Here is a 24,360-nt window from a genome sequence, read left to right as displayed (position 1 = left end):
GGCCCAATTGTGTCATTTGATTAGGCGCATAAAAGTATACTCTTGTGTGTATAAATTTACACATTCATTCATTCTCTTTTCCAACCAAAAAAATAATATCAGGATAATTTAACAGCATTTATTTCCTGACAATTGTTATTTTGGGATAAACATACATTTTTAGAAGATATTACACAGCTGTATACATTTTTAGACTTCACATCTAACACCTTATTAACAACTGATATTTTTTCCTTTGACTTAAGTTAATGGAACATTATAATAGTATACAGTTCTGCTTTATGGTGCTATTTTGGAAATGAAGTTACTTCTTTAATGTTAAGTAAACATAGGATATATAAGGCTAGTTATATCGTTCTAGAAGGTATTTAAACATTAGTTGAGTGTATTTTACTATACAGAATTTGAAATATTTCTGACATATCCAATTAAGTATTTATTTATTTATTACTTATTTTTATTTTTTTGAGACAGGGTCTTGCTCTGTCACCCAGGCTAGAGTGCAGTGATGCGAACTTGGCTCACTGCAGCCTCAATCTCCCAGGCTCAGGAGATCCTCTCACCTCAGCCTCCCAAGTAGCTGGGACCATAGGCGTGCACCACCACGCCCAGTTAATTTTTGTATTTTTTGTGGAGACGGGTTTTGCCATGTTGGCCAGGCTGGTCTTAAACTCCTGACCTCAAGTGATCCGCCCACCTTGGCCTCCCAAAGTGCTGGGATTTTAGGTGTGAGCCACCACATCCAGCCTAAGTTTTTATTTTTTATTATGTATTTATTTATTTTAGAGACAGGGTCGCACTCATTGCCTAGGCCAGAGTGCAGTGGTACAATTATAGCTCACTGCAGCCTCGAATTCCTGGGCGCAAGCACTCCTCCTGCCTCAGCTTCCCTGGTAGCTGGGATTGCAGGTGCATGCCACCACGCCCAGCTCTTTTTTTTTTTTTTGAGACAAAATCTCACTCTGTCACCCAGGCTGGAGTGCAGTGGCGCAATCTTGGCTCACTGTGACCTCTGCCTCCTGGGTTCAAGTGATTCTCCTACCTCAGCCTCCAGAGTGGCAGGGATTATAGGTGCCCGCCACCATGCCCGGCTAATTTTTGTATTTTTAGTAGAGACAGGGTTTTGCCATGTTGGCCAGGCTGGTCTCGAACTCTTGACCTCAAGCGATCCACTTGCCTTGGCCACCCAAAGTGCCGGAATTACAGGCGTGAGCCACCATGCCCAGCCCCAGCTCAATTTTTAAAAGTTATTTTGTAGAGATGATGTATCTCTGTGTTGCCCAGGCTGGTCCCAAACTCCTGGCCTCAAGCAATTCTCCCACCTGGGCCTCCCCAGAGCATTGGGATTATAGGCGTGAACCATTGTGCCTGGCTCCAGTCAAGTTTTTATTAATTTTAAAATTTTTACTATATGATTACTATGTAAGATAACTATTGGTACTGGATGATCTTAAAAGCATGGTATGATAGGAATAATATTGAACTGAGGAATCAGAAGGCCACAGCTTTAACCTTGTTTGATACTACCTTGGTGTGATACTCTGAACAGGCCTGATGTTAGTTTTCTCATGCGTAACGTTTGAGAGGCAGGTCAGCTTAATCAGGGCCTTGAAGCTTCTCTTTCATCATTTTTTTTTGTTGTTGTTGGTAAAGCAGTGGAACATTCTTCCAAGAAATCTTATATAGAATATGAATACATAAAACAAATAAAAGAAAGTAAAGATTGTCGGCCTGGTGCAGTAGCTCACACCTGTAACCCCAGCACTTTGGTAGGCCAAGGTGGGCGGATTGCGAGGTCAGGTGTTCGAGACCAGCCTGGCCAGCATGGTGAAACTCTGTCTCTACTAAAAATACAAAAAATTAGCTGGGCATGGTGGTGCGAACCTGTAATCCCAGCTACTCGAGAGGCTGAGGCAGGAGAATTGCTTGATCCCGGGAGGTGGAGGTTGCAGTGAGCAGAGATCGCGCCACTGCACTGCAGCCTGGGCAACAGAGCAAGACTCCGTTTCAAAAAAAGAAGAAAGAAAGAAAGTAGAGATTGTTTACTTGGCCTTCTGCTTGCCCCCCAAGATGGTCTGAGGCATATCTGAAAAAACAATTTGAAAACAGTTTGGCCAGCTGGTCTCTGACATCCTCACTGGTTCTAAAATTACATAAAGTTTTGATTTATGACTCACTTTCCTCTGTATTTGAGACATCTCTTCTTCTGAAATTGTCACCTTTGATTTTCAGAGATATATTTTCTTCCTCTAACTTTTGCCTCAGAATCTAAGAGATGTACTGTTAATATATGTGTTTTGGGGGACATTTTAAAATTTCAAACCAGTAAAGTGAAACGCCATATTAGAAAACTTAATATACTAATAATGCTATTGACAAAATCATTTTGGAATGTCATGTGGGTTATGTCAGAAAATTTATAAGCCCTTGTAGGAAAAATGGGTATTGGTTAGTTGCCCACAGTTGTTTGTTTTTTATATAGTTAATTCATAAGAAATTTGACTTCATAGATTTAGTGTAAATAGATATATGTGATAAAGTAATCTACTTAAATTATTTTTCTGACCTTTTATTCCACTTACTTTTATAGTAGAACAGGAGATGTTATTTTAAAATTATGTTAATAACTGGGCATGGTGGCACACATGTGTAGTCCAAGCTGTTCAGGAAGTTGAGATGTGAGGATTTATTTAAGTCCAGGAGTTCAAGGCCACCTGAGCAACGTGGTGAGACCTATCTCTAAAAAAAGAGAAAACAAAGAAAAGAAAATTATGTTAATCAAGTTCATTTACTTTCACCTTTTCCCTCCCTTTCTTTCCCCGTCCCTCCCTCTGTTATTTCCTTCCTTCCTCTTATGATAATATTCTTTTTGAGAAAGTCTATTTTGTAGAGTTTAGGTAAATGGAGAAGAGGATTTTGATCTAGCTTGTTTGTATTGAAATAATTTTTACTTGTTTAAAACAGAAATTAAGGAAGCACATAAAAGAAAAAGAATAATGAAAGAACGATTTAAGCAGGAAGAAAATATTGCAAGTGCAATGGTAATTTGGATCAATGAAATACTGCCCAATTGGGAAGTAATGTAAGTAAGCAGACTTTTCCTAAATTCCCATTTGTCTCCGAAGATCTCATGTTTCTGATTCTGTATTTTTATTATTTCCAGCATATATTTGATGCTTTGGCTAAATTATACTATTAATTAATGCCTGAAAATTTCCATATTTGCGTCTGTGCCTTTGCTTTTATAAATCCCTCAGTGTCTACCACCTACTTCCCTTACTGAGCATCCTCTGCGTCTGCTAAATCTTTTTTTTTTGAAACGGAGTCTCGCTCTGTCGCCCAGGCTGGAGTGCAGTGGTGCGGTCTCAGCTCACTGCAAGCTCCGCCTCCCGGGTTCAGGCCATTCTCCTGCCTCAGCCTCCCGAGTAGCTGGGACTACAGGTGCCCACCACCACGCCTGGCTAATTTTTTTTTTTTTGTAATTTTAGTAGAGGCAGGGTTTCACCATGGTGTCTGCTAAATCTTACCTATCCTTTGGGACCCAACTGAAATGCTAATTGATTTATGAAACTTTTAATGTCTTTGGTTACTGTATTTTTTTTTTTTTCTTTCTGAGATGGAGTCTTCCTCTGTTGCCCAGGCTAGAGTGCAGTGGCACAATCTTGGCTCACTGCAAGCTCCGCCTCCCAGGTTCACGCCATTCTCCTGCCTCAGCCTCCCAAGTAGCTGGGACTACAGGCACTCGCCACCACACCCTGCTAATTTTTTGTATTTTTAGTAGAGACGGGGTTTCACCATTCACAGGATGGTCTCGATCTCCTGACCTTGTGATCCGCCTGCCTCGGCCTCCCAAAGTGCTGAGATTACAGGCGTGATCCACCATGCCTGGCCTAATTACTGTATTTTCTTGATGCTAACATACCATCAATTGTAAGATGCACTATTGATGTAATAGCAGCTATTTGGAAAGAAAATATTAAATATATAAATGCATTAGAAGATGCATTTATTGCCGGGCGCGGTGGCTCACGCCTGTAATCCCAGCACTTTGGGAGGCCGAGGCGGGCGGATCACAAGGTCAGGAGATCAAGACCATCCTGGCTAACACAGTGAAACCCTGTCTCTACTAAAAATACAAAAAATTAGCCGGGCGAGGTGGCGGGCGCCTGTAGTCCCAGCTACTGGGGAGGCTGAGGCAGGAGAATGGCGTGAACCCGGGAGGCGGAGCTTGCAGTGAGCCGAGATGGTGCCACTGCACTCCAGCCTGGGTGACAGAGCGAGACTCCCTCTCAAAAAAAAAAAAAAAAGATGCATTTATTAATATTAAAATGATTTTTAAAGTGCTTATCTCATAATCAAGGAAATATGTATGATCTTTCCCTTATGTAAATGTCCCATCATCATTCTTTGAGACTAATATACTTATCTTGCCTTTGCATTTATTTATTTATTTATTTATTTATTCATTTTTAAATTTATTTTGCCAGCATCTTTTTAATGATAAATAATAATTGTATATATTTATGTGGTACAGTGTGATTTGTTTTTTGTTTTGTTTTGAGACAGAGTCTCCCTCTGTCACCCAGGCTGGAGTGCAGTGGTGCAATCTTAGCTCACTGCAACCTCTACCTCCTGGATTCAGATGATTCTTATGCCTTAGTCTCCCTAGTAGCAGGGACTACAGCCACCATAGCCGGCTAATTGTTTTGTGTATTTAGTAGAAACAGGGCTTCACCATGTTGGCCAGGCTAGTCTCAAACTCCTGGCCTCAAGTGATCAGCCTGCCTTGGCTTCCCAAAGTGCTAGAATTATAAGTGTGAGCCACTGCACCCTATCGTGATGTGTTCTTTGAGGGTTTTTTTTTTTTTCAAGACGAGGTCTCACTGTGTTGCCCAGGCTGGGGTGTAGTGGCGAGATCACGGCTCACGGCAACCCCGACCTCCCTGGGCTCAGGTGATCCTCCTGCCTCAGCCTCCTGAGTAGCTGGGACTACAGGTACGTGCCAACACGTCCAGCTAAGTTTTGTATTTTTTTATAGATATGGGGTCTCACTGTGTTGCCCAGGCTGGTCTTGAACTCTTGGGCTCAAGCAATCTGCCTGCCTTGGCCTCTCAAAGTGCTAGGATTACAGGTGTGAGCCACCTGCCTGGTGCAATGTGATGTTTTGGTATATGTTTACATTATGGAATGATTAAATCAAGCTAATTAACACATCCATCAGCTCACGTACTTCTCAGTATTTTGTGGTAAAACATTTAAAATCTGCTCATTTAGCAATTTTGAAACATACAGTTCATTATTATTTATTATAGTCACTGTTCTATGTAAAGGTCACTAACACTTATTTCTTCTGATGGAACTTTGTACCCTTTGATCAACACCTCACCTTTCTGCACTCACTTTACTCACCCCTCACCAGCCATAACCACCATTCTACCCCCTACTTTTATGAGATTGACTTTTTTGGATTCCACATATAAGTGAGGTTATGTGTTGATTTTTCTGTACCTGATTTATTTCACTTGGCACAATATCCTGCAGGTTCATCTGTGTTGTTGCAAATGACAGAATTTCTTTCTTATTGCCTTTTTACATAACATTTTAAAAATATGCCTTATCTTCCCTCTCGACTGGAGGATTGGGGATATCTTCTGCAATACCTACTGTAGTTTGTACATTGGGAATTTGTTGAATATTGGCACCGTGTGACGTATTGTCTGAGGCACTTTACATAAGTAATTGCATTTGATTCTTAGAACTTTTATAAGGTGTATGTATTTTTACTCCCATTTATCTTATAAGGAAACTCAAGGTCAGAGAGGTTAAGTGATTTGCCCAAGGTTATACATTTGATTAATGGTTAAACTAGATTGGATCTCAGATCTATCTGACTTTAAAGCCGACATTTTTTTTTTAGCAGACTTTACTGCTTCTCAAAAACTAGGGCCTTACCCACTGTAGATTCTTAGTTGTTTTGTTTTTGGTGCTGAATTGGTGACACATTTTTGTGTCCCTTTTATCCTGTTTTTTAAATAATTGACCGCATATTTCTGATTCTCTCATTGGCATTTATAAAACACAGTTCCCTTTAGATTACTGTTGCCCCTTTGGGATCCTATACATCTTGTAGGCTGTTGTTGCCTGCAGCATGAACTCAAAGAAAAGAATGCATTACGTACTTAATTCTCTATAGTCCTAAAAATGATTTGATCACTTGGCCACAGACTAAAGATAATCCATCATGCAACTAGTATTTTTGGTATAACAAGTAACTTTCTCCTTTTTTCTCCTCCTTTAATTCTAGGCGTAGTACAAGAAGAGTTCGAGAATTGTGGTGGCAGGGATTGCCCCCTAGTGTCCGTGGGAAAGTTTGGAGTCTAGCTGTAGGAAATGAACTAAATATCACTCCTGGTTTGTATTCTACGTTCAGTTACTCCCACATGTACAAATAGCCATCTACAGAGTTACCTAGCAGATTAGTAGAGTGACCATTAAAATAAATGGCCTTTATAATATATAATGTCATTTTAAAAGCATGCTTCATCCCCCCAAAACCTGTTATGATTTAATAAGTTATTACATTTTATATAAAGATTTATGGTTTTCCCTTTAGTTTACAACTATCAATAATCTTGGCATTCAAATATCAAAAACTTCTGGGATTCTACTTGGCAGTGGATAATAAGTATATATAAGAAAAACGAAAATAGTCAATTATGAAAAGGCTCCACTTTTATACAGAAAACACATAAATACTGGAGGAAGGCTAAAAGTTTCTTTTCCTCCTTCTTTACGTAAACCAGTCATTTTGGGATTTTTTTTTTTAATTTAAAAAGTTTAGGCCAGGCGCAGTGGCTCATGCCTGTAATCCCAGCACTTTGGGAGGCCAAGGCAAGTGGATCACCTGAAGTCAGGAGTTCAAGACCAGCCCGGCCAACATGGCGAAACCCTGTCTCTAGTTAAAATACAAAAATTAGCTGGGCGTGGTGACACACATCTGTAATCCCAGCTACTCGGGAGGCTGAGGTGGAAGAATCACTTGAACCCAGGAGGCAGAGGCTGCAGTGAGCCGAGATCGCGCCTGTGCACTCCAGCCTGGGCAAAAGAGTGAGACTGTCTCAAATGAATGGATGAATAAATGAATGAATGAATGAATGAATAAATAAATAAATAAATAAATAAATAAATAAATAAATAATTTTAAAGTTTATAACTTGATTAGCTGCATAAAGAAAAAACTTTAGCCGGGCATGGTGGCTCACGCCTGTAATCCCAGCACTTTGGGAGGCCGAGGCAGGTGAATTGCCTGAGCTTAGGATTTCGAGACCAGCCTGGGCAATACGGTGAAACCCCTTCTCTACTAAAATACGAAAAATTAGTCAGACGTGGCAGCGGGTGCCGGGAGGCTGAGGCAGGAGAATCGCTTGAACCTGGGAGGCGGAGGTTGCGGTGAGCCGAGATCAAGCCACTGCACTCCAGCCTGGGCTACAGAGCGAGACTCTTTCTCAAAAAAAGAAAAAAAAACTTTAAAGAACAGAAAAGAAGTAAGACTTTCAAAGAGCTATATTATTTTCTTAAGTTTCTTAAACTTTGGTGGATAGGAGCAAAATGTAGAGTAGTTTTTTTGTTTTTGTTTTTGAGATGGAGTCTCACTCTGTTGCCGTGCTGGAGGGCAATGGTGCAGTCTCGGCTCACTGTAACCTCTGCCTCCCGGGTTCAAGTGATCCTCCTGCCTCAGCCTCCTGAGTAGCTGGGACTACAGGTGTGTACCACCACGCCTGGCTAATTTTTTGTATTTTTAGTAGAGATGGGGTTTTGCCATGCTGGCCAGGCTGGTCTCCTACTCCTGGCCTCAAGTGATCCGCTTGCCTCAGCCTCCCAAAGTGCTGGGATTACAGGTGTGAGCCACCATGCCTGGCTTGCAGAGTAGTTTTGATGAATTTTTAAAAAATTAAGCCGGACGTGGTGGCTCATGCCTGTAGTCCCAGCTACTTGGGAGGTTTAGACGGGAGGATTGCTTGAGCCCAGGAGTTAAAGGTTACAGTGAGCTATGATTGTGCTGCAGCACTCCAACCAGGGCTACAGAGCATGACTCTGTCTCTAAATTAATAAATAAATAATTTGGTCAGGCGCGGTGGCTCACGCCTGTAATCCCAGCACTTTGGGAGGCCAACGCTGGTGGATCAGCTGAGGTCGGGAATTTGAGACCAGCCTGACCAACATGGAGAAACCCTGTCTCTACTAAAAATACAAAATTAGCCGGGCGTGGTGGCACATGTCTGTAATCCCAGCTACTCCAGAGGCTGAGGCAGGAGAATCGCTTGAACCCAGGAGGCAAAGGTTGCAGTGAGCCGAGATTGCGCCATTGCACTCCAGCCTGGGCAACAAGAGCGAAACTCCATCTCAAAAATAAAATAGAATAAATAAATAAATAATTTTTAAAAATTAGATAAAATTAGAATAATATCAAATAGAGGAAAGTAAAATAGTTTATAGGCCAGGCATGGTGGCTAATGTCTGTAATCCCGGCACTTCAGGAGGCTGAGGCGGATAGATCTCTTGAGCCCAGGAGATTGAGACCAGCCTGGGAAACACAGCGAGACCCTGTCTCTACAAAAAAAATCCCAAAATTAGCCAGGCAGCCCGCATGTGGTCACACCACTCGAGAGGCTGAGGTGGGAGGATCGCTTGAGCTCAGGAGGTGCAATGAGCTGTGATTGTGCCACTGCACTCCAGCCTGGGTGACAGAGTGAGACCTTGTCTCTAAATAAATAAATAATTAATAATAAAATGTGCTAAATTGGTCTAAATGATAATGTTAATGCTAGACAATGGCACCATATAAAGACTTAAGGACTTTAATACTAGAAATAATATATTGTCACTGTTACTTCTAAAATTTTTCTTTTTATATTTATTGGAAAAAGTTAAAGTAATGAGAAGGTACAAGTGTCTGCTCTTCCACCTGAACTGCTATTCCTGATCCTACTGTAAACACTGTTAGCAATTTGGTGTATATTCTTTCTGGTCTTTTTTCTATGTACATAAAGTGTGCATCTACATATGATCAATTTTAAAGCTTTTCTTTTTTATTTTTTCCCCCACAATTTATGCCATCAGGTTATTCTGTGGCTTTCTTTCTTCACCCTATAATCTATCTTGAACATCTTCCATGTTAGCACATACAAGTCTGCCTCATATGTACCATAGCTACATTGTATTCCACAATTTGGCTGTACTATAATTTATTTAACCATTTTCCTTGAGATACCCAAATCAAAGACATATATTTTTTCCTGCCATTCTATAAAAAAGACATATATGTTAACATCCAAGTACTGTTTTTCATCCCTCAAAAGAGATTAAAATGAATGAGAATTACCCGTATGAGGATGACTGAAAATCATTCATAAATATTAACCAAAGGTCTCAAACACATAACCTTTGACTGTTTATTTATTTTAGTTCTAAGAATTTACTCTGAGGAAATAACCAGGATTGGATGCAAAAGCTTTTCTACAAAAATGTTCATTGCAGCAATCAGCATTATATATAATTGGACAAAATTATAACAAAAATTTAAATGTTTACCCTTTGTCTGAAAAACGATGCCAACTTTGGATATTACGATTATGTATTATTTTAAAATTTGATTTTCACAAGTCTCCTGTAATAAACATATTATTTTATTTATTTATTTTTTTAGATGGAGTCTTGCTCTGTCACTGAGGCTGGAGTGCAGTGGTGCTCTCTCAGCTCACTGCAACCCCCGCCTCCTGGGTTCAAGCAGTTGTCCCTGCCTCAGCCTCCCAAGTAGCTGAGATTACAGGCGCCTGCCACCACACTGACTAATTTTTGTATTTTTAGTAGAGATGCGGTTTCGCCATGTTGGCCAGGCTGGTCTCGAACTCTTGACCTCCGGTGATATGCCCACCTCAGCCTCCCAAAGTGCTGGGATTACAGGCGTGAGCCACTGTGCCCAGCCAACATGTTATTTTCAAAGAACTTAAAAACTTTTAGAATAGAATTTAAAGGAAGAATTAAGTTTTTATTTAACTTAGAAAAAGTTAGATTTTATATGACTTAACTGTTCTCTCCAAATGTAAACAGAGATTACTTTTGCTTTCTGAGTTTGGAACAGATTATTTTTAAATTATAGTCAGAACTTTCAGTTTGATTTTCTAAATCCATAATAAGAGTTTTTGAACATACTGTATTGTTTAAAGTCTTAAGAATCAATTTTGCAAACAGGTAATGAGGTATTGATGGTTATATGAAGTTTTGTTTTCAATTTTATTGATAACTGGCTTTAGAATCTGAGTTATCTTGATAACTTAGACATTAAAATATTGGTTAAATTGGTGTTAACGTTTTGTGATACTGTAATCAAAAGGTTCATTTTTAGCTTGAACTTTATAGTTTTGTAACATAACTGAGTCATTTATTTCCAACATAATTTTCGATTTTCTTCGCTAAACATTTATGTATTTGAGAATGGAATGTGTGTTTATTCTCTTCTTTTTTATTAGTGTGGAAAAGATGCTAAAATTGGATTGAAGTACATTTATTTTTGTTAATCTTGTTTACTTTTGAATGGCTTTAGTAATTTGACTTGTTTTAGTCATGAAATTTATAATCATTACAGAATAGTAGCTAAGAGTAAGGGCTCTAAAGTCAGTCAAATATGGTTCAAATCTTGGTTCCACCATATATATTAGGTTTGTGACCTTGGGCATATTACTTAACATCTGGAAATCTTAGTTTTTCTTCATCTGTAAAATAGGGGTAAGAATATGAAAGGATTGTTCTAACAGTTATTCATGATAATATAAAACGATAAAGTAAGTGCATTTTGCTGAGAGTATGGATAATATCATAACTGTCACAAAATCAGAAAGCAAAATATACACTGAAAGTATTCTCTGTTCAAGTCCAGAGTATCTTTAAGCCTGCTTCAAACTCTCCCTTTGCAGATTCAAAGCAAAGTAAGTGTGACATGAGGACCCAAGCATCAAATTGAACTGAGATGCAGGTCTTCTTAACTGTAAATCTTACTGGAGAGATGTCCTTTGATGTTTTGAAATGCCTTACCACATTTTTATTATTAGATCAATTTTATGAGTTCTAAAACTGATGGGTTTGTCTGGTGAGCCCCTTTTTTTTAGATAGTTTTAAAATTTGGGTATGATATTGAAGCTGACTGTCTTAGAACCAGTTTGAGTTTTTTTTTTAAACTTACAATTTTATACCTAATAACCCCCAAATAATTATATGTATAAATTTTAACCTTATATTCGTCTCTTCTATGAAATCACTGATGGAGCCAGGCATAAATAATAGGCATTTTGCCTGGTGTGGTGGCTTACGCCTGTAATCCTAGCACTTTGGGAGGCTGAGGCAGATGGATCACATGAGGCCAGGAGTTCAAGACCAGCCTGGCCAACATGGTAAAACCCTGACTCTACTGAAAATACAAAAAATTAACTGGATATGGTGGTGCATGCCAGTAATCCCAGCAACTCAGGAGGCTGAGAATTGCTTGAACCCGGGAGAGGGAGGTTGCAGTGAGCTGAGGTCACACCACTGCACTCCAGTCTGGGCAACAGAGAAAGACCCTGTCTCAAAAAAAATAATAATAATAATGATAGGAATTTTAAGTTTTTTTTTCTTCAATTTTCTTCTTTCCAAACCATTAGTAGTAATGAAAAGTAAATAGAAGGGAGAAAATATTAGAATAGTAAGAGTCTGTTTGAAATATATCTAGTCAGATATTTGATAATGATATGCTTCTTGGCAATATAAGAATACTTGTTATGGTATAGTCATTACTTTGGAAAATTATGCAGTTGTTTAAAAGAAACAAAAGCAGATCTATATCTACTAATGTGGAACAACCTCTAATATAACAAAGTAAGATACAGATCAGTGCATGAAACATGTTGCCACTTTAATTTTTTTAAAAAGGATTATATATTTATGCATATACTTGTGCATGCATATTTTCATTCTTGGAAGAATTAGAGCTCTGATAACCACACTTACATCTGAGGATAGGAAATTTATTTTTCTCTCTATACTATTTTGTACTTTTTGAAATTTTTTTTTTTTTTTTTTAAACGGAGTCTTGCTTTGTTGCCCAGACTGGAGTGCAGTGGTGCGATCTCTGCTCACAGCAACCACCACCTCCCGGGCTCAAGCGATTCTCCTGCCTCAGCCTCCCAAGTATCTGGGATTACAGGCATGCACCACCATGCCCAGCTAAATTTTTTGTATTTTTAGTAGAGACAGGGTTTCACCATGTTGGCCAGACTGGTCTCAAACTCCTGACCTCAGGTGATCCACCTGCCTTGGCCTCCCAAAGTGCTAGGATTACAGGCATGAGCCACCATGCCTGGCCTACTTTTTGAAATTTTTTAAAACCATGTTCTTGTCTTACCTTTAAAAATGAATAAAATTTTAAAAAGAATTAATTGAAGCAAAAAACTTATTTTTTTTTTTTTTTTATCTGCAATGGTGAGTAGGTTTATTAATTTTTTTTGCATACAAAAACAATAAACATTTTCTAAAAATACATACAAACAAAAAGATGCGTATCAAACATATTAGGAAGGTTGCACATGGAAAGTTGGGGAATAGAAATGGGGGGTGGGAGTTAAAATAAATGAGAGAGGGACTTTATATGGATCAGTGATAATAACTCAATCCTCTATTTGACAAAGAAGAGGGAGAAGGAAGAGGAAGAAAAAGAAAGTGGGATAAAGGATCAGAAAGGGAGGAAAATAGAAAAAATTAGAGTATGACTCCAGGGTAGACCTGTTTTGTTGTCACTGAGTTGGTTGGTTGGTTTGTCTGTTGTATTCTTCATGTTTCGCCAAGTTGGCCAGACTGGTCTTGAACTCCTAGCCCGAAGTGATCAACCCGCCTCGCCCCCCAGAGTGCCGGGACCACAGGCGTGAGCCACCACGTCCAGCCCCCACATTGCTTCTGGCCTCCGTGGTAGACCTCCCAGAGGGAGCGGCCGGGCAGAGGCGCTCCTCACTTCTTCCCAGACACGGGGCGGCCGGGCAGAGGCGCTCCTCACTTCCCAGACGGGGCGGCCAGGCAGAGACGCTCCTCACTTCTTCCCAGACGATAGGTGGCCGGGCAGAGGCGCTCCTCACTTCCCAGACAATGGGTGGCCGGGCAGAGGCGCTCCTCACTTCTTCCCAGACGGGGCGGCCGGGCAGAGGCGCTCCTCACTTCCCAGATGGGGCAGCCGGGCAGAGGCGCTCCTCACTTCCCAGACGATGGGTGGCCGGGCAGAGGCGCTCCTCACTTCCCAGATGGGGCGGCCGGGCAGAGGCGCTCCTCACTTCTTCCCGGATGGGGCGGCCGGGCAGAGGCGCTCCTCACTTCCCAGATGGGGCGGCCGGGCAGAGGCGCTCCTCACTTCCCAGACGATGGGTGGCCGGGCAGAGGCGCTCCTCACTTCCCAGATGGGGCAGCCGGGCAGAGGCGCTCCTCACCTCCCAGACGATGGGTGGCCGGGCAGAGGCGCTCCTCACCTCCCAGACGATGGGTAGCCGGGCAGAGGCGCTCCTCACCTCCCAGACAGGGCGGCCGGGCAGAGGCGCTCCTCACTTCTTCCCGGACAGGGCGGCCGGGCATAGGCGCTCCTCACTTCTTCCCGACGGGGCGGCCGGGCAGAGGCGCTCCTCACTTCTTCCCGGACGGGGCGGCCGGGCAGAGGCGCTCCTCACTTCTTCCCGGACGGGGCGGCCGGGCAGAGGCGCTCCTCACTTCTTCCCGACGGGGCGGCCGGGCAGAGGCGCTCCTCACTTCTTCCCGACGGGGTGGCCGGGCAGAGGCGCTCCTCACTTCTTCCCGGACAGGGCGGCCGGGCAGAGTCGCTCCTCACTTCTTCCCGGACGGGGCGGCCGGGCAGAGGCACTCCTCACTTCTTCCCGGACGGGGCGGCCGGGCAGAGGCGCTCCTCACTTCTTCCCGGATGGGGCGGCCGGGCAGAGGCGCTCCTCACTTCCCAGACGATGGGTGGCCAGGCAGAGGCACTCCTCACTTCCCAGACGGGGCGGCCGGGCAGAGGCGCTCCTCACTTCCCAGACGGGGTCGCCGGGCAGAGGCGCTCCTCACTTCCCAGATGGTGGGTGGCCGGGCAGAGGCGCTCCTCACTTCCCAGACGATGGGTGGCCGGGCAGAGGCGCTCCTCACCTCCCAGATGGGGCGGCCGGGCAGAGGCGCTCCTCACTTCTTCCCGGATGGGGCGGCCGGGCAGAGGCGCTCCTCACTTCTTCCCAGACACGGGGCGGCCGGGCAGAGGCGCTCCTCACTTCCCAGACGGGGCGGCCAGGCAGAGACGCTCCTCACTTCTTCCCAGACGATAGGTGGCCGGGCAGAGGCGCTCCTCACTTCCCAGACAATGGGTGGCCGGGCAGAGGCGCTCCTCACTTCTTCCCGGACGGGGCGGCCGGGCAGAGGCGCTCCTCACTTCCCAGATGGGGCGGCCGGGCAGAGGCGCTCCTCACTTCCCAGACGATGGGTGGCCGGGCAGAGGCGCTCCTCACTTCCCAGATGGGGCGGCCGGGCAGAGGCGCTCCTCACTTCTTCCCGGATGGGGCGGCCGGGCAGAGGCGCTCCTCACTTCCCAGATGGGGCGGCCGGGCAGAGGCGCTCCTCACTTCCCAGACGATGGGTGGCCGGGCAGAGGCGCTCCTCACTTCCCAGATGGGGCAGCCGGGCAGAGGCGCTCCTCACCTCCCAGACGATGGGTGGCCGGGCAGAGGCGCTCCTCACCTCCCAGACGATGGGTGGCCGGGCAGAGGCGCTCCTCACCTCCCAGACGATGGGTAGCCGGGCAGAGGCGCTCCTCACCTCCCAGACAGGGCGGCCGGGCAGAGGCGCTCCTCACTTCTTCCCGGACAGGGTGGCCGGGCATAGGCGCTCCTCACTTCTTCCCGACGGGGCGGCCGGGCAGAGGCGCTCCTCACTTCTTCCCGGACGGGGCGGCCGGGCAGAGGCGCTCCTCACTTCTTCCCGACGGGGCGGCCGGGCAGAGGCGCTCCTCACTTCTTCCCGACGGGGTGGCCGGGCAGAGGCGCTCCTCACTTCTTCCCGGACGGGGCGGCCGGGCAGAGTCGCTCCTCACTTCTTCCCGGACGGGGCGGCCGGGCAGAGGCACTCCTCACTTCTTCCCGGACGGGGCGGCCGGGCAGAGGCGCTCCTCACTTCTTCCCGGATGGGGCGGCCGGGCAGAGGCGCTCCTCACTTCCCAGACGATGGGTGGCCAGGCAGAGGCACTCCTCACTTCCCAGACGGGGCGGCCGGGCAGAGGCGCTCCTCACTTCTTCCCGGATGGGGCGGCCGGGCAGAGGCGCTCCTCACTTCTTCCCGGACGGGGCGGCCGGGCAGAGGCGCTCCTCACTTCTTCCCGGATGGGGCGGCCGGGCAGAGGCGCTCCTCACTTCCCAGACGATGGGTGGCCAGGCAGAGGCACTCCTCACTTCCCAGACGGGGCGGCCGGGCAGAGGCGCTCCTCACTTCTTCCCGGATGGGGCGCCCGGGCAGAGGCGCTCCTCACTTCTTCCCGGACGGGGCGGCCGGGCAGAGGCGCTCCTCACTTCTTCCCGGACGGGGTGGCCGGGCAGAGGCGCTGCTCACTTCCCAGACGGGGCGGCCGGGCAGAGGCACTCCTCACTTCCCAGACGGGGCGGCCAGGCAGAGGCGCTCCTCACTTCCCAGATGGTGGGTGGCCGGGCAGAGGCGCTCCTCACTTCCCAGACGGGGCGGCCGGGCAGAGGCGCTCCTCACTTCCCAGATGGGGCGGCGGCCGGGCAGGGGCTGCAATCCCAGCACCCTGGCAGGCCAAGGCAGGCGGCTGGGGGGCAGAGGCTGCCGCGAGGCCAGACCACGCCACCGCACTCCAGCCCGGGCAACTCCGAGCACTGGGTGAGCGAGACTCCGTCTGTAGTCCCAGTACCTCGGGAGGCTGAGGTGGGCAGAGCACTCAGCGTCAGGAGCTGGCGACCAGCGTGGCCAAGATGGCGAACGCGTGCGTGCAGCGAAAGGAGAAGAGGCAGGGAGTGGTCGCGCGCGCCGGCAGTCCCAGTCAGTCCGCGGCGCGGGCAGCAGCAAGCGGAGTAGATTGTAGCCTGGGCCAGAGAGGGAAAGAGAAGAAAGAAAGAGAGAAGAAAGAGAGAGAGAGAGGGAGGGAGGGAGGAAGGAAGGAAGGAAGGAAGGAAGGAAGGAAGGAACCAAAAAACTTATTTTGGACAATATATAAACTTTGGTGTTTGGGCAAGACATATCTTTTCTATTCTTCTGTCCCTGAAATGTCCTATTTTTATGTAGTTTCAAATATCTGCAATAGTTAGTTACAAAATAAAGACAAATAAAATTTGGGAATTGAGAAAACTTTTTAAATCTTTCGTGTCCTGAAGTTTTTGAGATCCTGCATATAGGAGTGCAGTGACTAGGCACTGAAATTAAAAAGATAGGGGTAGAGATTTTGTTTGTTGGTGACACACACCAAGTCTGTGTGAAATATAAGTAGCTTTAGATAGCAATATCATAATGGAGACACCAGTTTCAGGAGTGATAGAAAGCAAGATCGAGCATCTATTGAAGTGCTATGAGGTGCCAGGAGCTTTACATGTATTTTCTTATTTAACCATCAGTAACCCTATGAGTAGGTGGTGTTTTTCTCTGGTTTACAGATAAAGAAAGCTGAGTTCCAGGGTAGCTCAATAACTTTCTTGAAGTCCCTCAGATAGTAAATGGCAGAGCTAGAATTTGAATCTAGGTCTGATTGACTCCAAAAATCATTCTTTTCTGCTGTTCCACAATGATACTTCTTAGCAGAAGCATCTCTTTCTGCCTCATATGTACATTCTGTATGGATGATTGCTATGCAGTAATTTTATTTACTTTCTTTCTGGGTATATAATGAATAGTTTTGGTAGAATCAAGTACTTAGATTTGCCACTTTTTTGATGCTTGCTACATCAGAGAGACCTGACCTGTAATAGGTAAAGAGTAAAAATTAAAATTTGCAAATATATTTCTTTCCTGTTATTCATACATTTTTGTTCTTCTCCCACCCCCCAGAACTTTATGAAATCTTCCTCTCAAGAGCAAAAGAACGGTGGAAAAGTTTCAGTGAAACAAGTTCAGAGAACGATACAGAAGGTGTGATTTCTTTTTTTAAATAAGAATTTTAGGATGAAAATTCAGCTGCTGAGCATGATTTTGTACCATGTATCAGAAGCTGTAGTAATTGCTTTACATATATCATCTTATTTAATCTTAATAACCCTTTCAGTAAACAAGGCTAGAAAAAAGACTTGATTTGCAGAAGAGTTCATGTAAGTATCATCCTAAAACCTCTTAGCTATGTCAGCTATTTGTGGAGAACTAAAAGTACGTAAAAGGTAAAGAAGTTTTGTACTGGCAGACAGCAGCTATTTCATCATTTTTAACTCAGTTTTATGAAGCATTGAAATTATGAGAATTAAAATTATAAGTATTCACTTCTGAAATATTTTTTCAATAATAAATGGTGAGGCTGGGCGGATGGCTCACACCTGTAATCCTGGCACTTTGGGGGGCCAAGGCAGGTGGATCACCTGAGGTCAGGAGTTCGAAACCAGCCTGGACAACATGGTGAAACCCCATCTCTACTAAAAAACCAAAAATTAGCCGGGCGTAGTGGCAGGTGCCTGCAATCCCAGCTACTTGGGAGGCTGAGGTAGGGAGAATGTCTTGAACCTGGGAGGCAGAGGTTACAGTGAGCTGAGATCACACCATTGCACTCCAGCCTGGGTAACAGACTTCATCTCCAAAGAAAAAGAATAAATGGTGAAAGTTGCACTTCAGTAGAAATTAACTGAATGTAATGAAGAGTTCTAGTCAGAAGCAGTGTCTACATAAATTACTGTTTTCTTATTTCTTGGATATGTATAATTTGCATGTGTCATTTAACTTTTTGGTCATTGTCTTTTTAAATATTGCTTCTGCCCTTTCTTGCCTGTTTTCCTTCTGGACTCCAATTACATGTATAGTAGACCATTTAACAGTGTTTCACAAGCCTCTTACACTCTCTTTTTTTTTTCTTTTTTTGGTGGGGGATAGATATAATTTTATATAATTGAAAAAAAATTAGGCCAGGCGCGGTGGCTCACGCTTGTAATCCCAGCACTTTGGGAGGCTGAGGCGGGCGGATCCCGAGGTCAGGAGATCGAGACCATGGTGAAACCCCATCTCTACTAAAAATACAAAAAATTAGCTGGGCGTGGTGGCGGGTGACTGTAGTCCCAGCTATTTGGAGAGGCTGAGGCAGCAGGATGGCATGAACCCGGGAGGCGGAGCTTGCAGTGAGCCGAGATTGCGCCACTGCACTCCAGCCTGGGCGACAGAGCGAGACTCCGTCTCAAAAAAAAAAAAAAAAGAAAGAAAGAAAAAAAATTTTAATTCATCATATATGGATGGGGTCCCTCTATGTTTCCCTAGCTGGTCTCAAACTCCTGGCCTCAAGCAATCCTCCTGCCTTGGCCTTCCAAAGTGCTGGGATTGCAGGCATGAACAACTGTGCCTGGCCAATTCTTTTTTTTTTCTCTTTCTCTGCTTCAGTTTCATTGATTTTTATTGATCCATCATCAAATTCACTAATCCTTTCTTCTGGTTTATCTAGTCTGCTATTAAATCTAAATCTGTGTAATGGGCTTTTAATTTCAGATATGCTTTGTAATTGTAGAATGTTCACTTGGTTCTTTTTATACATTCTGTTTCTCTGATGAAATTCTTCATCTTCTCATCCCATGTTCCTTCCACCATCTTTTCGTCTATTTTCTTTTTAAAATTTATTATTATTTTTTTCTCTAGCGCATATCAGCCAGATATTTTCTTTAACATATTTATAACAGATAGTGTTGTTGCCTGTTAATTCCAATACTGTATCATCTGCAGGTCTGCCTCTGTTGGCTGTTTTTCCCCTTATTTCCCCTTTAAAGTGGTTGCAAGTCACATTTTCTGCTTCTTTGTATATCTTAAATGTTTAAATTGTATACCAGACGTTGTATATAAAAAGAATGTAGAGTGGCTCCAAGAAAAAGAGGAAATTCTCCAAAGAGGAGCTGGTCAGCAGTGGGCCTGAAGAGGCGGCTGGCAAGAGAGCTCCAAGAAGAAGAAAAAGTTCCATAAAGCATCTCAGGAAGATTAGAATGCAAATGGACATTCTCTGGGAGGTGGGGCATACCATAGCCCAAGGTGACATTTCTCACCCTGTGCCATGTTCCCCAATGAAAACAAATTCACAAAAAAAAAAAAAAAAAAAATGTAGAAACCAAAGCTGAGGTTTCCCCTGCAGAGGAAGCTGCTCTTTCCTGTTAGGCAGTTCGATTAAGGGCTTATCACCTCAATTCAACCATTAATTGATCTAGGTTGGGGCAAGGTTGTAGCTTTAGATAGACTTAGTTTATCTTGAGTTTCAAATTTCTTGATGGGAAAAAGTGGTTTTTTTTTTTTTTTTTTGAGACGCTCTGTCGCCCAGGCTGGAGTGCAGTGGCACAATCTTGGCTCACTGCAACTTCTGCCTCACAGGTTCAAGCAATTCTCCTGTCTCAGTCCCCTGAGTAGCTGGGATTACAGGTGCGCTCCACCATGCCTGGCTAATTTTTAGTAGAGACAGGGTTTCACCATGTTGGTCAGGCTGGTCTCAAACTCCTGACCTCAGGTGATCCACCCACCTCGGCCTCCCAAAGTGCTGGGATTACAGGCATGAGCCACCACACCCGGCCCAAAGTGTTCTGTTTTGATTACAGGTATCTCCCTCCAATGATATGCCCTCTCAAGACCTTGTGACTTTGGGTGATTTTATTCTGCATTTCTAGCCTGGCCTTCTGCATTCAGAAAAGTCCCATAGGGAAAACCAGATACACATTCAGGGCTCCTCCAGATTCCTGTCTATCACATCAGTTTTATTTGGCCATGTGTAGCTCTTCTGGTTTCTCTTCCTCCAACCAGAGTGACTTTGTCTTTGGTGAGCTCGATCCTAAGCCCATACCCAGACCTGGCAGATACCCCTAGGAAGAAAAATGGACACTAGTGTCTACTCACCAAGGAAAGACTCTTACTTTTCTGGAATTGTATCCTATTGATCTCTCTATATCCATAGCTCTCTGATGATTTTTTAAATGTGATATTTGTAATTTTTTTTTTTTTTTGAGACGGAGTCTCGCTCTGTCGCCCAGGCTGGAGTGCAGTGGCACAATCTCGGCTCACTGCAAGCTCCGCCTCCTGGGTTCACGCCATTCTCCTGCCTCAGCCTCTCCGAGTAGCTGGGACTACAGGCGCCCGCCACCACGCCCGGCTAATTTTTTTGTATTTTTAGTAGAGACGGGGTTTCACCGTGGTCTCGATCTCCTGACCTCGTGATCCGCCCACCTCGGCCTCCCAAAGTGCTGGGATTACAAGCGTGAGCCACCGCGCCCGGCTGATATTTGTAATTTTTTTTCCTAGTTGTTACCATGGAAATGATGGTCTGCCCCTATCTTCTGTAAAAACTGGATGGAATTAGAAATCCTTTACCATATAACTTTCTGATAAATGTATAGCTATTTTCTTTGTACAAGAGAATAACAAGTTCTAACAAAAGCTATGTGACATTTCTTATAATTTGATTATTCAGTTTTTAACTTAAATAACACATGCTGTGTGATCGTTCTGTATTTATAAAATTGAACTTGTTACAGCCAAGTGATCATTTAAATTGTATCTGCTTGGTAAATGCAGGTGTATCTGTTGCTGATCGAGAGGCCAGTCTGGAATTAATTAAGTTGGACATATCCCGTACATTTCCATCTCTCTACATCTTTCAGAAGGTGAGGGTTTCTAATCAGCTTGTAATTACTTAAAAAAAAAAAATCTATCAATATCCAAGGCAACAGATTCTTTAAATGAATAGCTATTACTTTAAAAAAGGCAAAACTCTAGAAATTGGGGACCCTATGTAAAAAGTCTAAAACTAGGTATAAAATTATAAAGGAATTTCTATTATTTTATTCCACTGACCGAAATACATTGTAGTTAGCATAGCATTTAATACCTTTTATGTAGTAGGCACTTGATGAATTTTATTACAGTGAATTTATTTTGCTTTTTATTTTGTAAGATATATGAATTCTTAATATTTTGTCCTAGTAAATTGTTAAAGTATAAAGAACTTTGTCACAAAACTTAAAAATTTTCAGAATTATCATTAAAATAGGAAGAAATGGTTTTCTTTGTACATAGGCTATTATGAAGTTGCTTATATCTTATAAAAAAAGAAATAACTACATTATATATACTTTATCTTTGACTCAAGTCTTCATTTTTATTTCTTTTTAAATTTGAGATCAGGTCTTGCTGTGTTGCCCAGGCTGAACTCAAACTCCTAGGCTCAAGCAATCCTCCTGCATCAGCCTCCTGCATCAGCCTCCTGCGTAGCTGGGATTATGGGATTACAGGCATGTGCCACCACACCCAGCTGATTCAAGTCTTTATACATGGAATTCTTCTATCTTTAGATTGATAAAAATAAAATGAGATAAAAATTTTTACCATTAAGATTAAAATTATTAACACAGTTTAGTGTAGCTTGATGGTTTTTTTTCTGCTGACGCTGTATTACATAAAATGAAACAGTGTGTATTCATCATACTCTCATACTCTTATTATACCAAATCTAGAAGATTTTAAAACTGTTGACAAATTATATAGCTTGTATCCATCAAGTAAGTTTATTTGGCTTTTTTTGTTGTTGTTATTTAGTACTAAATATTTCTTTTTTTTTTTTTTTGAGAGAGATTCTCACTCTGTTGCCCAGGCTGGAGTGCAGTGGCACAATCCTGGCTCAGTGCAAACACTGCCTCCTGAATTCAAGCGATTCTTGTGCCTCAGCCACCCGAGTAGCTGGAATTACAGGCATATGACACCATGCCCAGCTCATTTTTGTATTTGTAGCAGAGATGGGGTTTCGCCATGTTAGCCAAGCTGGTCTCAAACTCCTGGCCTCAAGTGACCTGCCCATCTCGACCTCCTAAAGTGCTGGGATTACAGGCATGAGCCACTGCACCCATCTGCAGTATTAAATATTTCTTATTAATAATTTGGAAAACATCTTGGCAGAGTACATTTATAATATTTTTTATTAAATATGCTAAAACTAGTCATTTAGGAAATGCTACAGTTTATTAACATATGAAAATTAACTTAGAGACAATTATTTGTACAGTTTCAAATTTCATTTTTCTCTCCTAAGGGTGGCCCATATCATGATGTCTTACATAGTATTTTAGGGGCATACACATGCTACAGACCTGATGTTGGTTATGTAAGTATTTGTTTCAATCTATTTTTTGAATATAAGCATTTTATCTACACTCTTTGTCAAAATATCCTATGTTGTATTAGCTCCCAAATGTCTGTATTTCTATGTCTGTTTTTCTTGGGCTTATCAATTTAGCCAGCGAAGAATCTTTCCATCTCTTGCCAGGAGCTTATATGTACTTGAGGCTGCCAGCTTTCTGGGGGAGCTGCGGGAGATTTCACCATGCAATTTATAAACTTTTATCTCATGTCCTGATGTCAGTGTGATGCCTCGTCCCCCTCTTCCTAACCCTCTTTTCCATGACTGTGCCTCTAGACAGTAAACCTCCTATGTTCTACCAGGTTAAGGGAAGGATAGGTACCTGTCCCTAAAGGATAGGGGAGGGGATTTGCTCCTTATACAGACTTTTCACCCAATCCTATTTTTAGCTCTATTTCTCAATTTCACAGGTACCTGACAACTTCAGCTTCTGAGCCTTCAGGGTTTTACAGCTGAATTGGCTTGCTGATTATTGGCTTCCTCCTCTGTAGATATTTTAGTTTTAACGTTCTACACTTATTTAATTTACAATTTCTAAAATACTATTAACTATCTACTATATAATTTTTCATTCTTGTGGTCCTTGTGGGTTAATATTTATTTTTTTCTTTACTGTATTTTTAGTTGGATTTTGCAGGAGAACAAAGAAAGATGTGATGTTCAATTACCATTTTTAACTAGAAGTTATAGAACTTTCATCTCCTCACCTTTGCCTTAAAATAGAAGAATGTTAGACCTCTCTATAGGGTGGCTGTCTGGTACAAGTTACTTTGTTCTTTTGCATGTTCATTTCTATGTTTGTTTACTGAACAAATATTTATTGTGTTCTTATGACTATATGTCAGGCATTGTTCTAGGCACTTGAAATACCTCAATGAACAAAATGATTTCTGTCCTTACGATGCTTACAGTTTAGAAGAAAGAAACAGACAATAAACAACAAACAAATAAGTAAATCATGTTATATTAAAAGATAAGTGCTGTAGAAAAGTGTGAGATGATAAAGGGGGAAAGTGCTAGGTTTAGGGTGGGGCAGGTTGTAGTATTTGAAAAGATCATAAGATAGTCCTTATAGAGAAAGTTAGATTTGAGCAAAGAGTCTTTAAACTCTCTTACTCAGGTATTCTGTGAATGAATTGTAAGAATACCGTGTATCCCCTTCACATGTTTAAGTTGAAGTTTAAAGTTTTTCATCGTAAGTTTACTTGTAAATAATTTAATTTTTTAGCACTGGTTAAATGATGACATCTTATAGTTTTTTAAAAATGTACCCAGGCAGGCCGGGCGTGGTGGCTCACGCCTGTAATCCCAGCACTTTGGGAGGCCTAGGTGGGTAGATTACATATTCAGGAGTTCGAGACCAGCCTGACCAACATGATGAAACCTCGTCTCTATTGAAAATACAAAAATTAGCCGGGCATGGTGGCACGCGCCTGTTATCCCAGCTACTCAGGAGGCTGAGGCAGGAGAATCACTTGAATCTGGGAGGCGGAGGTTTCAGTGAGCCAAGATCGTGCCACTGCACTCCAGCCTGGGCAACAAGAGCAAAACTCTTGTCTCAAAAAAAAAAAAAAAAGTCCCCAGGCTGGGCACAGTGTCTCATGCCTGTAAATCCCAGCACTTTGGGAGGTTGAGGCAGGAAGATTGCTTGAGCCCAGGACTCCCAGACAGCAGTAAGCTAGGATTGGACCACTGCGTTCCAGCCTGCACAACACAGCAAGACCCTGTCTCAAAAAAAAGAAAAGAAGTCTGTAGTGGAGTTTAAATACTGTAATGAATTTACCTATATCATAGTCCATTTAAAGAAAAATATATTAACAAGCTCTTCATTAATATTTTATATTTTTGCTTTTTCTCTGAACTTGTATTTCTTTTTTTATTTTTATTTTTTTGAGACAGGGTCTCACTCTGTCACCCAGGCTTGAGTACAATGGCGTGATCATGACTTACTATAGCCTCGA

General features: G+C 43.2%; 1 protein-coding gene across 4 annotated transcripts in view; it reads left to right on the top strand.

Moving 5' to 3' along the window:
* Positions 1 to 24,360, top strand: part of TBC1D12 (TBC1 domain family member 12) — a 147,749-nt gene that overhangs the window by 99,686 nt on the left and 23,703 nt on the right. For all 4 annotated transcript variants that reach the window (XM_063629623.1, XM_055255023.2, XM_055255043.2 and 1 more), the window contains exons 5-9: positions 2,965 to 3,082; positions 6,305 to 6,411; positions 17,101 to 17,181; positions 20,782 to 20,870; positions 22,292 to 22,363. In XM_063629623.1, coding sequence (XP_063485693.1) covers positions 2,965 to 3,082; positions 6,305 to 6,411; positions 17,101 to 17,181; positions 20,782 to 20,870; positions 22,292 to 22,363 — 467 coding nt within the window. The remainder of the gene's footprint in view (positions 1 to 2,964; positions 3,083 to 6,304; positions 6,412 to 17,100; positions 17,182 to 20,781; positions 20,871 to 22,291; positions 22,364 to 24,360) is intronic.

Source organism: Symphalangus syndactylus, chromosome 2, assembly GCF_028878055.3.
Source record: "Symphalangus syndactylus isolate Jambi chromosome 2, NHGRI_mSymSyn1-v2.1_pri, whole genome shotgun sequence".
NCBI lineage: Eukaryota > Metazoa > Chordata > Mammalia > Primates > Hylobatidae > Symphalangus > Symphalangus syndactylus.
The sequence above is the reverse complement of the archived record's forward strand: the minus strand, read 5'-3'. Positions and strand labels throughout refer to the sequence as shown.